This window comes from Anopheles coustani, chromosome 2, assembly GCF_943734705.1.
Source record: "Anopheles coustani chromosome 2, idAnoCousDA_361_x.2, whole genome shotgun sequence".
NCBI lineage: Eukaryota > Metazoa > Arthropoda > Insecta > Diptera > Culicidae > Anopheles > Anopheles coustani.
The window spans coordinates 29,970,266-29,986,853 of NC_071289.1; the positions used below are offsets into that span (position 1 = coordinate 29,970,266).

Sequence of the window (16,588 nt, forward strand, 5' to 3'; positions counted from 1 at the left end):
CTCAAACTAAATTTAAAAAAAATGAAATCATTCAAAATGTTCTATACACTTCCAATCCAGTCCATACAGCGTTCGAAATTGATTTAAATTGCATCAAAACAGATTTAGCTCTTTCGAATCAAATCGAGTCCCAATCCGATCCGACCGGTCAAGAGAGCGAATCTTCGAATCTTCGAATCTTCCGAATCCCGATTCTGCCAACACTTAACGACCAAAATTCCAAACAGAACAACATAACGCGCTGTTTGTGGTGTTTTTCATAAAACTGTAACAAAAGTGATTGAAGTTGTAGATTTACACCATTTTTCTTTGAAAAAATTATCTGTGTGTGTACAACAGTATGTTGTATATGGCGAAATAAACGAGTTAGCGACTAGACATTAGAAAAAACGTTGAAACAACTGCTTTAAATGAGGTCCAAACATCGCCACGACGCCACTACGGACAACGACCTTTTAACATAAGGCCGGGAAAACATGGAAACAGTGAAAAACAAGAAAAATCGCAAGATTTCTTTTATGATGTTGCTCTAAGCTTCGTTTTGCTTATAGCTAGGCCCAAAGTCCTTAATTTCCATTGCTAAGAATTTCTTGAGGTCAACACAACTGCCCAACTGCACAATGGATGCCGCAATGGAAGATCGTGATTCGGCGACGTACTCCATCGAATCGGAGCCCAGCCAACCAACTAGTGGCAAGAACATTTCAATAGATGATGTTATCCTTCCAACAGTACGGCGGAGCGCGATACAAATAGTCTCCCAACCGATCTCACCTCGCCGGCAGTTGAAAAAACCGTCCACTGCTAGTGCCACCGGAACCATGCAGATCACGAAGTTGGTGCTGAAAACTCCACCCGGCAGCCCGAAACGTCAACCTAAGGTCCCCGGGATCATCATAAGATCGATCCAAACCGTAGGCGGCCCGGGATTGATCGGTTGCGTTGACCATCAGGATCATGCTACGGTCAAACAAAAGCCCAGTGTACTGATGGACAATGGACAAAATGTTCACGATGAAACTGTTCCCTATCGGATCGTCCCGATCGTCGACCCGAAGTCCATTCGGAAGGATTTCGAAGCACGCCGCGCAGAACGCGAACGATCGAGTAACGAATTTCAGGATTTTCTGCGGGAAAGCTTCAAGGAAAATAAAACACCTCCGTCCACTCCACCACCTCCACCGGTTCTTGCCACAAGTAAAGCGGTTGAAATTACCCACAATAGTGCAATGACAAGTTCGGGTTCTGAAAGTAAATCACATGTGCATAATGTGACAAAATCGTCTTGCGTAAAACCTGATCCAATGGAAGTGGTTCCCCAGATAAATCCTCCAGCTAAAGAAGATCAATCAGTGCAGCAACCCTTGAATGTATCACCACCGGTCCCAGCTGCCCGTCGTTCGTTACTCGTAGCAACGGAAATCCCACCAGATGTTGTTCAAAAGCCAGCTACATTGGCACTGGCCGATATATCAAAGGAACCAGTAATTTTTATACCACCACCGTTACCTGAAAACTTAGAATCTCAAGCAAACGTCGAACCGATGGAACCACCCCGAAAAAGTGTCCCCATTCGGCAGAGAAAGCAATTGGTGTCGAAAAGCGTACAAAATGCTCGTACGCGATCGCAATCCTGCGCACCGAAGGTAGAAGAATGCGCTCGCAAGGACACTGCTCCAAGTGAGCATCAACGCACACGTCCATCGACTGCAAGGCCTGCGGTGACAAACTTGCGCAAGTTTTCCTCTACGCCTTCGCTCAAACTGATTAAACATCCAGCTGCTGATGGTACGAAACAGAATAATCCTCTTAAACCTTTAAACTCAGCCTCTGACGGTCCAGTTCATGCTCCACGGAAACCACAACGTTCGATCGTAAATACCCCTTCCGGGCCCGCGTCAACGAGTTCCGACAAGCTGCCGTCAACAGTGGGGTCAAAAATTGGAATTCTCCGTAAACCGGATGATCTGGCGCTGGAAGATATCGTTCCGTTCAGTCCCCTGAAGCGTGACTCTCTTTCACAGCCTTCTTCGGTGAAACTGAAACCCACACAGCAAGGTCCGTCCTCGTCAATGGTCAATGCACAGTTGATAGTTATTAATGCCGAAAAGTACGATGATCAATCGATTGCCGAAGCGGAAAAGGAGCTGAAACTGGACGTGCCGAATGTATCACTTGTACCGAGTAGTGCCGCTTCACAAATTCCTGACAAACTTCCGGTAGCAAACCCAGTTGAAGATCATGCGCCAGAACCGATAAAAACGATTCCATCCTGGTTAAAGCAATCACTACGACAACCTGACCCGTATCCGTTCATAGTGGCGGTACGGAAGAAACTAGAAGCCGTCCGCAACGTCCGCGACGAAGAAGGAGACAATAAGAGAACTGCGGAAGTCCAAGGAAAAGACACCAACGTCGAGACACCGATTCGTAACGCAAAGAGTCACACCTACTTGGATGCAATTGAAAGTGTTCCGTTCATTAGGAAGGCAGAGCAACCGAATAATAAAGCGGTGGTTCCGTCGAGGCAACGCCAGGCGAGCGATGTCGTTATGGATGGATCTATAATCATGACGAACATCTCATCGTACGCCTCGTCCAATACCACGTCAGAGATAAGCTCCATCAAGTCGGACATTCCACCTCCAATGCCTCCACTGCTTTGTAGTACGAGAGTTGAGGTACCGAATCAAATCACCATTAAATCGCTGTCCCCAAGGGCCGCAAGCAGTGGTCCAATAAGTCCCCTTTCGGTCGAACGAATATCGCAGATGAATATAGCAAATCCACAACCAACTGCCTCCAGGTTACCACGTCCAATCGATCGGGAGAGAGAGGCTGATAGTTCGATACAACACGGAAGCCGAAAGAATGAATCACTGGCGTCTCCTCGAATTAATTCTGCGAACAACAATCGTGTATCCGAGCCGAACGATCGGTCGCTGAAGGAACTGGAATATCAGCGTTTGCTGGAATCGTTCAATCGAAGCCTTACGCATGTCATCGAAGTTAATCAGCAGTTGTATTCCGCCCTCAAGAATGTCCCGGCACCCGCAGCCGTACCGCAGGAGATATTAAGAATTCGCGACGAGATGACACAAACTTCGCAGCCAGTGATGGTGATTCCAAAAGAGGCAGTCCAAGAAGCACAAAATCCAAGGGACCAAGTGCCTAAACTTATCGAACCGGCTGCTTCCAGAGCTGGTGGTAGTACGACAACCGCTTCGAATTACAGCGATGATTTCGAGCACCAAAGCCAAACGGTGGATGCTCCCGGAACGCCCGAACGAAAAGCGTCCCTGCATTCCGTCGGATCGCCTGCGACCTCTTCGACAGAATCTTCCGGCTCATCTTCTTCGTCATCGTCGTCCGATCATGGAAGCTCCAGCGAAAGCAGCGAATCCAGAACCAGTGACAATAGCTCATCCTCATCGGCGTCCTCTTCGTCCAATGAAGGCATTGGACCGCATAACGCCCAGTCGGAACGGCATCATCAGATGGCAGACCAAGCGAGCACCACAGGCGAGAGAAAGAAAACGCGTACGGCGAGTAACACCACCACGGCACACTCGAGTGATTTCGATTCCCGATCGTTTAGCCTTTCGGATTCGCACAACAACACCAGGAACAACCATCCGCCGATGCCGGATGAATATCTCCCATCGTTCGAGGAGAGTCTGCGTCGTAGCAAACAAGCGCCAGTCAGCGACGAGTTGGACAAACGGCATCCTCGGGCACAAGAAACTTCCCGAGATGGCACCAGCACCATTAGCGAGCGTATCGATCGAACTAACGAAGAACGATCGTTTAGCTTGAGGCACTCGGAGGAGGCCAACGATTTGCCGGTGAAAGCGGCATCGTTACCCCTGGCCACTGACACTGATGACACTAGCTTCGACAGGAGCACGCTCAAGGGTGAATCCGGTAGCAAAGGACAATGCACTAATGCGGCCGACACAACCATCAACAGCGAACTGCTGGCGGCCATGTTCAACCGTACGGACTTGGAAGTCTCCATCCTTTCGGCGACCGTTTCGGAAACGAATCTTAGCTACTCTTCGATCGGAATGGTAAGGAAAGCGCGTAGTGCTGCCTAAATCAAGTTGCAAAGATCTCATTTTGGTCTATTTCAGTTCGATCAAATGATTAACGGTGAAAAAAGTCGCGAAGAACAGCTCGTATCACGTGTGCAAGCGAAACAGAAAGCCCTACTGAACCGTGCCAAGGGCCAACTAGCCTGGTTGGAGCTGCAGAAGCAACGGTACCGCGAGAAAGGCATGACAGAGCACATTTCGGCTATCAAGAAGAAGCAACGGGCGATACTGTTGCGCCTCGAGAAGGATCGGGCCGAGTTGAACCGGTAAGTGATCCGAGTTGAACCGGGAACAACACAACAAAACAAATTGGCCTATGGCCCTTTATATGAATTTTAATGATATTTTAGTAAACCATCCTACATTAACCTTTCCAATTTGTCTATAGAACAATTAAAAACTCCACCGACTCTTCAGCGACGACCACTGCCAGAACGCCGCTGACGGCGAAAAATGTTGATAGCAAGCTTAGTTCCTACTGTTCCTCGCCGACGGGCAACACGGTCGGATCGCTAACACTTCGTAAAACGTCTAGCAGCATCCGTTCGGGACATCGCCAACCACGTACGCCGGAAACTCCACACCATCAGCGGCAACGTAGAACAGTTGCTGGTTCGACCGTTACCGCCACGACAACGACAACGACAAGTAACTCCATACAAATTGCTATCCGTGGCCGCGAGTTAGAACCGAACGATCGGTTGGAAGAGTAAGGATCGCGATCGTTTGGAAGGGAGGATTTAAATAATGATAGAAAACTCCATTTTGATCCATTTTAGCATTCTCCTCCGCCGGGAAGCGGAACTACGCAAACGCAAAGAGCACGTGCAGCGTTTGCTCCAATGGCATCGAAAGTTGGAGCGCGAAGAAGAGGAACTACTGGCGGTAGAAGGTAAACTGTTGGCTTACAACAGTCGCAAGCTGGAGGAAAACACCGCAGCCCCGAAAGCCGACGATCCGACAATTGAGGCCCGGGTACGAAGCATTGAGCGAAGTCTTAAAACGCTTCAAAGTATCCCTGCGTCGGTGTCCGGAGGCGCGAGCGTCAATGGAAGCATCGAGCACGGCGACGAAGGTGTGGAGGAAGTGGTTAAAATGGGTGGCAGCAAGCTCAATCGGCTCTGGTACCGGCTGACCGGCATCAAGGAGCAGCGGTACGAACCGGGTCGAAACTATCCAATCACCCGGCCACACCTGGAAGCACTATACGAGCAGGCGAAGCGATGCGTCCTGGAAGGCTTCCAGCGCAACGAAGGGCGGCTAGAGGAGGGCCTGTTCGAGCAGTCGATCGGAGCAGGAGAGATGCGGAGTAATAGTGAACTCGGGGAAACGAACACAACGACGATGAGCGCAGAAAGCGTAGTCGGAGGAAGTTTATCCCAGCACACCATGATCGAGAGTGAGAAAACAGTGCCTACTGTGGAGGAACGGAAGGAAACACCTGATGGGGCGGTTGACATGGAAACCCAGCAAATCAGCGAACCATCGGAGCAGGAGGAATCGAGTAAAACGGACCCCTTGGAACTACACGGAGGCAACGATGACCGTGGTTACATGCTCCTATCTTCGACCGTTGTCAACGGGTGGTCACCGGAGAGTAGAAGAAGTATCGAATCGGTCGAGTTTCATACACTCGAAGAAACGGGTACTCATTCACAGTCCATTCCGGAAGCTACTACTTCGATTGAGGAGGAACCCCCGGGTAGAAGTGAAAGCTACTCTATGACGTTCGAGGAACACTCGGTCATCGGTCGCTCCAACGATCCTGACGCTTCCGACGGTCCTGGACTGGTGGTGGGCGAAGAGTCCCAACCGATGATTGAGGACATGTCCCTACCGTCAGCGTTGCTCAATAATACCTCTGGTTGGCTTAACGAAACGGAAGAGACGGCTTCCAGCAGTAGCTGCGAGAGTAGTATAACGGTGGAACTTTCGGTTCCTTTGGTTGAGCGAAAGGATGGGGACGAGGGAAGTAGCGCGAAGAACATCAAGGAGGAAATCATTGCTAGCGACGGAAGTGACTCTATTGTGCAATCACTTGAGGAAGCAAGCGATAGCACCGGAGCGACCGTCACACCAACATCGATGTCCGTCGAAGCGATTGATGAGAACATTCCTAAGGTTCACGAGGAGAATGTCGACGCGAGTGATGGCAAAGGCAATCAGAAGGAAAGTATGGGCGAAATGATGATTTCCCCCGTGGAACAGCCAACCGTGGATGATACGGAAGACGTTGGAAGCGACTTTGAGGTGGAAGAAGAGGACATCTTTCAGCTGAGATCTTCCCGCGTATCTTCCCGAACCGATTCGCCGAGTTCTTGCGCTTCCGAGCTGGAGAAGCGACTAGCCACGCTTCAAGATGAGCTAGAGGAGCTGAGCGAAACGTTCGAGCGGACACCGTTGATGAAGTCCCCCACAATGCCCAAAACAAAACCGGAACGAACAACAAGCACCTCCGAGGATGAGACGAACACGTTCGTGGACGAAGGATCGTCCGTGTCGGGAACGAAAGAAAAGGAATCCAGCTCATCGGTGGCCGTTGTTGTGGCAAACCTGACCACCACCCTTACCCCAGTGGATCCACCGAGCGTAGTCAAAATGGAAGTTAAGGTCCTTCCCAAGGCATCGTCCTCTTTTGTTGATGGATCGATGGGAATCCCTTCCGCGTCGGCGGTCACGAGCAACCGAGATTATCCTGCTGTCTCACCGCACCAAGGGTACACCCCAACAGCGGGCGAAGCTCCACTATCTCCTCCGGCCGTGGTGCGCATGCCGGACATCATAAACGAGGCGGAAGTGTTGCGCCGTCAGCAGCTCCAGATCGAGCAGGAAATAAAAGAGCTCGAACAGCAGGTGGGCTTTTTCCGGGAGATCCCCAACAAACCGCCTCCTCCGTACATTCCTCCGGCCAACGGGAGCCCACTGGCGCTGCTCTTCCCGACTGAGGCGCGGATCAACGAACTGATCGATGGTCGTGTCGAGGAATTGCACCGCGATCGCATTCCTCCAGAACGGCTACGTTCCGATCATGTCACTAACGTGTACGAAAAGTTGATCCTCGACATGTGCAAGGAGCTTTACCGGGAGCTGCGACCGGCCGACCCAACCGTTTCCTTCCGCACGATCACCCACGATAAGCGGCCGCTCGTTTTCTACAACCCACCCGATGCCCTCCGCTGCATGAAGGACTACCTGCGGGCGAAAGTCCGACGCATACTGAACGAAGAACAATTGGCCCTTCAGCAACAGCATCAGCATCAGCACCATCAACATCAGCAACTTCTCCTCCATCATCACCAGCTCCAGCAGCAGCAGCAGCAGCAGCAACAGCAGCCACAACAACCGCACGTACAGCTGCAGCAGCATCATCAACTGCTGCACCATTGCGCCACGATGCCATTCCTGTTCGCGAACGGTGGAAATGCGAGCCGACGGAAGCGCGATCAGGTCGACGAAATTCTCGCCCAAGAGATGCACGATGATGACGCACGCTGGACCAACTTCGATCGGGAGGAGATCGAGGTGAAGGATCGCATCACGGACGTGCTGCTGAAATCGCTGCTCACCGAGGCACTGCACGACATGGCCGAAGCGTACCGATGCAAGGCAAAGGGGGGAGGTAAAGTGATGGCCGTGGTGCCACAGGAGAGTGCCATGTGAACAAACCCAGAACAATGTACTTAACGGGACAGGAGCACGACGGAACAATCGTATGTGATAGCAAGTATAAATTGTGTGCATTAGGATATTTTTTCCACTTTTGTAGTGTTATTGTGAGATTACGTTTAAACAAGTTGCATTTACTTTGACTGAGAATTAGTGAGAATTTTAACGATTTTTTGTTACGCGCAGCGTTCGCGTACCAGCGCACACTTTGCTCAATTTTCCATATGATTGTTATCAGCTTTTACTGCGCTTAACTAAAATTCACAGCTGGAAAATAAAGAAAATCGCCCTCACTACGGGGAGGGGAAAGCAAACAAAACATAATCGTTTGGGTGTTTGATTGATCAGAGCTAAAATCACGTCACTGTTTCGGTTTTTCAAATGTTACATCATGGTTGTGTATTTGCATACTTTTTTTTATAACTCGCACTATCCACTTTTACAGTACACTTTTCGCATCAATCAAGTTCTTCTATACATTTGCTGCGTCCTGGGTGGCGGATGCTGGAACCTGAGAGCTCCAAAACGCACACGCGGTAAAGTTTTCTCGACATTTTTGTCGCATTCCGGCATTCTTCCCCCCGTCCTACTAGCACAAGCTTGAGGCAGATTTCTGTGTTTAATTAAGTATAATCATTATTAAAAGAAAGAAAGGTGTAGCTAGAGCGATTTTAAAATTTAACTTAACTATAACTTTTACTTGTACGCTCCCGTTTTTTCAACGCAGAACCACCTGCCATCTACCACCCCTTCCGTTGCCGGTACAACATCCAGCACCTTTTCCCTCTCTCTTCGAATGCCCCAAATGCATTGCAACTTAATCATTGTGTCTTCAGTTCCGGGTTCCGATTTTACAACTGATTGAGATGTTCCGTTTTTCGGTTTATGGAGAAATGGCATCAGGGTTACGAGAGACGAACTGTGTTTTCATATTTATATGAAACAGCAAATCATAGAACATCCCCTAAAACGGAACTAGCATCAATCGTAATAACGTTCACCAACATCTGTGTCTTCAAATCGCGTTCTGCCCCAACTTGCTGCTTGATCAACTCTATTTGTCTCGCTTCGTAAATTTAACAATACTTCTTTCCTTTCAACGTCAACTGCATGACTATTTGCTGCTAACTGTGTTCGATAAAGATTCACATTGACCACATGTCCATGTTTCGTGGTTTATGCTCACCTGTATCTAAATTATCTTGACCATGATAAAGCCAAAGCACGCCGTTTTTCATACCTAACTGCTAGCTATTACATATTGTATGTGTAATTGTTAGTTTGTGTTATTGCTATTTGCTTGGCGGAGAATCCGTTTATTCCTACGCACGGTAACGGATCAACTGAACAACAATAGAACATGGCGTTTTGTCATCGCTAGCATTGCATACCGTTCAAAATAAGAATTTCAATGATTTAGCGCACCGGAAACGAACAGAGGGCGTTCAGGTAAATTTTACCATATTTGTTAATAATCGAACAGATGAATCTCAAACGTGACCCAATTGTGCTGTCATCTGTACGTAAGAGGATGCATTATCTTTCCTTTTCTTGCATTACAGTAAGGTGGGCGATCGATTACGTTGGGAGCTGACGGGAATTGTTGCTGGCATGCGAGCCAAGATTCCAGTTGGGATTGAAACGAGGGGTGATGGTGGTGGTGGTTGTGGTAGGCGTTACCTGCTACGTTCATTAACTCTGGATCGCTTGTCCACCGGCCGCTTGTTCTTTTTTCATCTGTTTTTGTCGCATAATATCGGCATCACTGTAAGTGGAAGAGAAGATCCCAGCGTTAGATATATTAAAAAGGACAAGTGCTGCGCTACGATGTTGCAATTAACTTGTAGTAATATTTTTAGTCCGTAGCACCTTTCCTGCAACGTTGGTGCCACGAAACATTTTCCGTAAGCCACCACTTGTCCTGTCTATAATGTTGAATGTTCTTCGTTCATTCTTATCGACATCGAACCAATTGCAATTAACAGAAACGATAAATTGATGTTCGTCGGGCGATAAGGAACTGTAACTTATAAGAAAAAAAAGGAAAAACAAGCAGTGTCCGTTTACGTACCGCTGTTTTCGCTGTTCGTGGGTCAGCCCATCCTCCCGTTGCTTCGGTTTGTCCGAGTTCTTTTTCTGGTTCTTCGCGCGGGCGAGTTCACGCTGGTTTCCTCCTAAAAACATGAAAAAGAAACACATCGTTTTAATATCGCAGACCAAACCGAGAGTGAAAGTACGCACGGTAGGCAATTGTTTTGAGGATTTTGTTGTAAACAAACGCGTCAGCCAACTCCGTAAAAACATCCATGAATATGCTTAAGTAAGTCGTTAAGAAGGGGAAAAAGGCAAAGGTGCGCACACCGGGTAGATTTCCAAGACAGAAATGCATCTTTTCCTAGCGCTTGTTTTCTTCGCTGTTGTTGTTGTTGTTGTCAACAAATCCAAAAACAAATCAACGCTACTGAAATAGCATCGAACCTACTAGAAAACTTGCTTTCGACAAAATCCATGATGAACCAACGAAAAAAGACAACTTATCTATAGCTATATATAGTGGAAATTAAATTTCGAATAACATTAGCGATTGGCGTCAAGCGTATCTTTTGGTTTACTTTCTCGCTGCTTTGGCTGCTGTGATCAATTCCGGTTTGTTGTTTTTGTGTTTTGTGAACAGAGCATCTTTTCGACTGCTTGTCACTACTATCAAACGACAGGCGGTGAATACATCATCTGCGACTACGAAGACGATGGCCTCAATAAATGATGAGCACATCAATTACGTAGCATCTCGAAAGGATGGATGCGGCAGCTCCGACACATTCCTAGAGCATGCACTTTTTCACTGCATCGATTTAATATACAACTAGGCCTATAATTAATGCTGCTAGTGGAATTCCACAGTATTGTTGCCTACTTACGGGTCATTTTCTATTTCGAGATGAGTAAGAATACGCCAAAAACAACTCAGGATGTTCACAAGCTTCCGCTCCTCGAAGCACCAACTAGGTCACACGGGGATTTGACGACGTAGAAATCTTCGCTTCTTCCGGAAACGGAACACACAACGCTTATCTGACGGTTTGCAGTTTTATGAAGTCCCTAGTCGAGAGAATGATGTACAATTCGGTAATTGCCACAACGACGATTTTGTGACCCGTAAGCGACGGACGAAAAAACTGAACTTGTACAGTCGCAGCGACAGCTCTGTTTTTGATGCTTCTAGAAAACTCTGCCAATTGACACAACACCTAGTGTTGGCACAATCGGGATTCGGATTCGCAGATCCGGATCTTAGAATGGATTTGATTCGGGGGATTCAATTTCCCATCACTACACAACACTACCACCGTTCCTTTGTTTCCAAGAACTGAACCTAGATAGATTCACCAAAATGGAACGATAGGTTCACAATGGGGAACTCGTGATAACTTTACGAATTTTAAATAACGGAAACATTTTTGACACGTGTTACATTTTATGATAAAGATAATGCATTTATTTCGGTTTAATTTTTGATTTTGAAAAAAAGGATACACCACACTTGTTTTAACGTGTCCCAATTTACAGCTAGGAGACGCGCTCATTTTATTAAAAACAGATATAAAGAAATGAAATCAATTTGCAGAACAACACGTCTTGCTGCCGGGTTCATGCGATCGTTGTGCGAACGTTATCGTATTTACAAACCGATAGTGAAATGATTTCACAATTATTCCGTATACTTTATTTTTGATTTAGTACCTTTATTATTTCTCCCACACATTCTATGCTGCTTCCGTTAAAACAGTGTAACTACTACAAGAAACAAACATACGAAACGCAACGATGGAAACATAAATGATTTGGTTGATTTCGTATTTCTTTTTTTCGTTGGATTTAGGAAAATCCGAGTTCAAGCCAATTATATGGACGTAAGGAAATTATTTTTTTTAATTAAAAAGTGCTACCAGGATCGATAACGGTCTCTGTTTCCTTTAATGTATCACACTTTATGTTCAATAGCACTTCTGCTTCTGCGTTCTTTTCATTCAAGTCCGAAAGGATTATTTGACTAAACCTTTGATCGATTGGCAGATTTTCAGTGTCCTAGTTATCTCTAGCTGTTCAAAATTAACGAATTCCAATGAAGTGATCCTACTCAAATTGGTAAGCCAATGAATGTTTTTACCAATATATAGTTCCAATGAGTTGGTTTGCTTAACTTAACAAAATTGCCTGATTAACAGCCCAGATATTACTGTCTGGATGAAAGAGATAGTAAAAGAATTGAAGTGAGGGATGCCAAAGAAGGGAAAAAGGAAATTTATAAAAAAAATCTATCTACTAACTAACACCAGCCTCCCATTGCCCTTTGCACCTAGTTTGTATTTTGTTATGCTTACTTACATTACGTTCTCTTAATTCACAACTTCGATAGTGGATTCGTTTCCGACGGATCGATTCTCAAAGCTAATTCTTTTCATTTTCTTGTTCTATCTTCCCCACGTACGAGTTACATAATCTAACCTCTGAACTGTGTTACGCCCATTTACTCGCCTTTCCTTATTTTCTTTGTCGAGCAATGGATGTAGTTTTGTTGTTTAAATTTTAACTTTTTCCCTATTAAGCTTCTCTTTCCTATTTCGTATGCTCGGATCAATTGTTATCCTACACTTGCCCGACTTTCTGGTATATCCCTCAATCGTCTTCTAGCTACACCGTGCCGGGACTTATCGTAATTATTTTGATTTCATTTGCATGATTCGTAATATTTAATGTTAAAAAAGTTTAAAACTCTTTCTCTCCAGAACGCTACCCCACGTCTGCACCGCTAAGGACGTGTGAAGTTCCATTCCAGTCGCCAATGGGCGCATCTGTGGACGCATTTAACGTATGAAGTATGGTAGCATGTATAAAAATTAAGCTTATCTAATCCCTTTAAATAAAACAAAACCCTTTGATTGACACTTTCTTGAGCAAAATCCTTCCCCACAGCACGGCCCGGTTGGCTGGGAGAAACCGACGCGTCTCGTTACATGTAACATAGGTGAATGGAGACGGCGATCTCTAAGCCGCGTTCAATCGACCGGCTACCAAGGTGCGTTCACCACCAAGGAGCAGATCCCAGAACTCCGTGACCATAGCCGGGGGCGACCGCAAATCGTTGCGATTTGCGCGTACAAAAAGAATCACAACCTACACACAGCGCACAGCAGAACGGAATCAGTTCGAGTTTAGCGAGCACAGCTCGCAGTTGTTCTGCGGACCGCACAGTCCGCCACAGGACGGTGGCATCTTGAAGGCCAGCACGCCAGCCGTCTGGAAGTTGGCGTAGTTGTTCCAGCAGGCCGCTGCTGCGGCGGCCGCCGCCGGAACTTGCCACAGGGCGGCAGCATTCGTTGCGAGCTGTTGCTGCTGCAGCTGCTGTTGCTGCTGTTGCTGCTGTTGCTGCTGCTGTTGCTGCTGTTGCTGAGCCTGTTGCTGAGCCTGCTGCTGAGCTGCTGCTACCGCCGCCTGAGCCGCTTGCTGTTGTTGCTGCTGCGCCTGCTGAGTTTGCGGAGCCTGCTGTTGGCTACTCGGTTGCTGATTTGGTGTGGACTGTGGTTGTTGCTGTTGCTGCTGCTGCTGCTGCTGTTGCTGTTGTTGCTGCTGTTGTTGATTCTTTTTGGATTTCGCTCGGGAGGAACCTTTACTGCGGGTCACAGCACCTCCCGGTGTTTCCACTCACATGACCTGGAGAAGAAAATGAAAATGTTTAACCAAGGGATCGCAGCCAGTCGTGAGGTGTTCCCCATTTACCTGAAGAATTTGCGACGCCTCGAACGCGGTGCCGGGCAGCAGGATGACCGGTGTCGAGACGTGGCCCGCCTCGACGCAGATCATGTTCGGGTACTCGTCGTCGCCAAAGTCCTGGCACTCGCGGGCCTTCTCCATCCACGGGTTCCACACGACCGTGTCGGGGAAGTTGTACTTCTGCAGCCGCATCTTGCGCCCGGACACCACATTCGTGATGATGTGCTCCTGCGGCGTGTGCTGGTAGATCCGGTCCGTCCATTCGTTGATTGTCACCGCGTCCCGGCCTTCCTGGTAGATGGCACCGTCCCGTGTCTGCAAACAACCAAAAACCATCAGTAAATTTAGCGTACACCCTTTCCCTGGGATTGCTTTGCGACTCACCTTATCGATAAAGGTGCAACCGTGCAGTCCCGTAATTTGACACCGGCGCACATCCGGCACCTTCAGGTACGTGTGCAGCAACAGGTTGAAGGAGAAGGTCATCTCTTTGCTCGGGTTGTACACGCCGATGTGAAAGTGCAGCTCCTTCTCGCGCAGGATCAATCGGTACGTGATGCGGAAGCTGTAGGAAAATGGCTGGCTTCAATATTTTTACATCTTTTAAATCGATCACCAGAAACGAATTCTTACGGGTAGTTCCACATCGAGCGGGTTATTTCGTTGTCCATTAAGCTAAAGACGGCCTCCACGTCGCCGCTTGGCAATCGTTCCGGGGCGCGTTCCAGTGTCCACCGAACCACACGGCCAAACCCATGTTGCGGGCCAAAATTCCATGGTCCGAATTGTGCTGTTGTGATAAAAAAAAAAGAACAGAAAACATTGGCGATAGGAACAGAAATTGATGAAAACAAGCAATGTCTCAAAATACTTACGAAAAACGAATGGAATTCCGCCGCGAATCGCTTTTTTGCCATCAAATACAGCTAGTTTACTGTAAAGAGAAACAAGGCATGGATAAAGTTTTAATGGAAGAAAATATAAATAAATATATTAAGTTAAACAGACATATGAAATAGTCTTGATCTAAACCAAATACTTGAAGAGTAATCGATCAAATAGCGATCGATCAACGATCGTTTCAGAAGTTGCCTAAACTATTCACCGCTCTTCCGGAAAGCGGCGGAAGCCAAAGCGAATAATCGGCAGCATAGTTCTACCTATTTATTAGAAACCCCTTTGACCCAAACGGAATCCAATAGGTTATTAGGGTTTGTTGCCGGCTCGGCCAGAGCGATTAATTTCGAAGTATAAAATTAGCGGAACGCTTCAATGATGGCCAAGTAGCTAAAACAGGTGCACTGTGGTTCGGGCCAGGCATGCTTTTACACTTAATCTGTACCTAATCAACGAGCGAGCACGTGCGATCCAGAAGTCATTGCTATTATGGCCGAAAATAACACTTCTGCCCAAAGAAAAGAGAGATGATTGGAGATGTTTAGAGTTAGAAGAGCTCGAAAGTACATATAAATTTCAGCAATATTTATTTGACCTCTGTTGTAGTTGTTTTTTTCTTAGCTTCGATATAAGAATAGCCATTCGAAAAAAAAAATGTGCTTTGGAAAAGAAATTTGAAAAATATGGAAGTAAAAAATATGGAAAGAAATCTATTAAACACGAATAAATTAGACATCTAATTCAAAGTAGGCTACGTTTTCACTGATTCGTTGAATACCCAATAATTTTATCTCATGAAAAACTTCTAGTTCAACTACCACGTCTGAAAGTAGTAGTAATGTTGAATTCAAGTTGAAGCTTCAAGTACATTACTCCAATAAATCTCTTTTAAGATTTTATTTTACGTATACAATACAACGATGTAACGAATCTTGGTTCTTCGCGAAAGCAAAACATAAGAAGTAACCAATTTTCTACAAATAATTTGTTTAGTTGTTACTCCCGGATAGGAAAAAATCGTTTGCATTGAATTCGATCGCGCTATACGTACATGCTCATATCGTGTAATTGCTTCAATGAGAATTTGCTTTACTTTTGCCTGCTTGGAACTACTGGAAAGTTATTTTTAGCACAGTGTTTCAGTCGATAAAATTAGGTAAATAAATTTAATATAATTTTTCTCCTATTCTTGAAACATCAGCTCAAGCATTACCCGCTCAAGATGAATTTCATTCATTCCGAACAATTACGTAAGCGGATACAATGTAAGTTACAAAAATTGCAGTTGATCATTATTGAATGGAAACAGACAACCGACACACGCATCCTGTTGATGAATGAAAATCGTCTGCTTATCAATTAAACTGTCCCACGACGCAGCCCGGCACCACAGCTGGCCATCCAACGCGCTCGCCTTTCACGCCACCATCGTAGGGTAGAAAGTGATCTCCGACCGGAAATGCATCCACAACCGCCTGTCGATGCCGGTGCAGGATTCATTCATCGACTCGCATCGATCACCTGTGCATCGATCGTTCAAGGCTGGTGTTCGGCATCTGCACGCGCGCGCGGAGAAATCACCGGATGTGATAACGGACGGTAGCAGCCGCGCCGGCCTGGGTTTGGGAGACGAACACGAAATTATAGCCCACCAACCCGCCGCCTCCGGTCAGCTGCCTCCGGGCCGCCGGCGAAAGTGCGGGAGCCCGCGGCCAAGGCGCGTGCCGGGAGAATTCAAAATTGGCGCCGTCACGATCCACCAGCGTGACCCCCGGGATCATCAACACCATATTCGATTGCACACGCACACATACACAGCCGTTTGGACCGCAGCTTACTCACGATCATTAGCCCCGTATTCTCCTCCTCCGTCCCCTCCTTCTCCCCCAGCAACCGCGGAGGGAGGCGCCCACCGGCGTTACGAATCACGCGTAACGATTGCTTTGTGCGACCGGCCAACATCTGACCACCAAACGACCGGCTTGATGAAGGCTCCCGGCGGAAGACGACCTTTTGGGGCCGCTGTCAGCATTCACCCCCATCCGCTTCACCCTCCCTCCATACCCATCGATCGCGTATGGTAATGAATGGTGCTGGATAGTTAATTACTTTTTTTCAGCAATCAATTATCGAGTTACCGTTTAACGCGGGTCCGTCGT

General features: G+C 47.0%; 3 protein-coding genes across 3 annotated transcripts in view; 1 reads left to right on the forward strand and 2 right to left on the reverse strand.

Moving 5' to 3' along the window:
- The first annotated feature begins 403 nt into the window (after positions 1-403).
- On the forward strand, positions 404-8,078 carry LOC131264188 (centrosome-associated protein 350-like). The gene is made up of 4 exons (XM_058266476.1): positions 404-4,070; positions 4,134-4,360; positions 4,483-4,803; positions 4,874-8,078. Exons 1-4 carry the CDS (start codon positions 621-623, stop codon positions 7,752-7,754), a joined length of 6,879 nt encoding a protein of 2,292 aa, XP_058122459.1. The 5' UTR covers positions 404-620; the 3' UTR covers positions 7,755-8,078.
- Positions 8,079-8,127: 49 nt separating this feature from the next.
- Positions 8,128-10,911, reverse strand: LOC131267519 (putative SERF-like protein). Its single transcript, XM_058270417.1, has 3 exons — positions 10,679-10,911; positions 9,832-9,934; positions 8,128-9,525 (listed from the first exon to the last, which is right to left on the reverse strand). Exons 1-3 carry the CDS (start codon positions 10,683-10,685, stop codon positions 9,453-9,455), a joined length of 183 nt encoding a protein of 60 aa, XP_058126400.1. The 5' UTR covers positions 10,686-10,911; the 3' UTR covers positions 8,128-9,452.
- Positions 10,912-13,178: 2,267 nt separating this feature from the next.
- LOC131264189 (uncharacterized) overlaps positions 13,179-16,588 on the reverse strand; it is a gene marked incomplete at its 3' end in the record, with an annotated part of 39,097 nt that continues 35,687 nt past the window's right edge. Inside the window, exons 4-8 of the mRNA XM_058266477.1 lie at positions 14,408-14,466; positions 14,166-14,322; positions 13,917-14,097; positions 13,539-13,847; positions 13,179-13,400 (exon numbers count right to left, since the gene is read on the reverse strand). Of these exons, the coding sequence (XP_058122460.1) occupies positions 13,179-13,400; positions 13,539-13,847; positions 13,917-14,097; positions 14,166-14,322; positions 14,408-14,466 (928 nt within the window). The remainder of the gene's footprint in view (positions 13,401-13,538; positions 13,848-13,916; positions 14,098-14,165; positions 14,323-14,407; positions 14,467-16,588) is intronic.

Bases quoted from the DNA above. Each gene is read 5' to 3' on its own strand.
- LOC131264188 (XM_058266476.1), top strand. From the start codon at position 621: ATGGATGCCGCAATGGAAGATCGTGATTCGGCGACGTACTCCATCGAA. The intron at 4,071-4,133 runs GTAAGGAAAGCG...GGTCTATTTCAG, and splicing joins GCTACTCTTCGATCGGAATG to TTCGATCAAATGATTAACGG. The intron at 4,361-4,482 runs GTAAGTGATCCG...ATTTGTCTATAG, and splicing joins GATCGGGCCGAGTTGAACCG to AACAATTAAAAACTCCACCG.
- LOC131267519 (XM_058270417.1), bottom strand. The intron at 9,526-9,831 runs GTACGTAAACGG...TTCCACTTACAG, and splicing joins CACGAACAGCGAAAACAGCG to TGATGCCGATATTATGCGAC.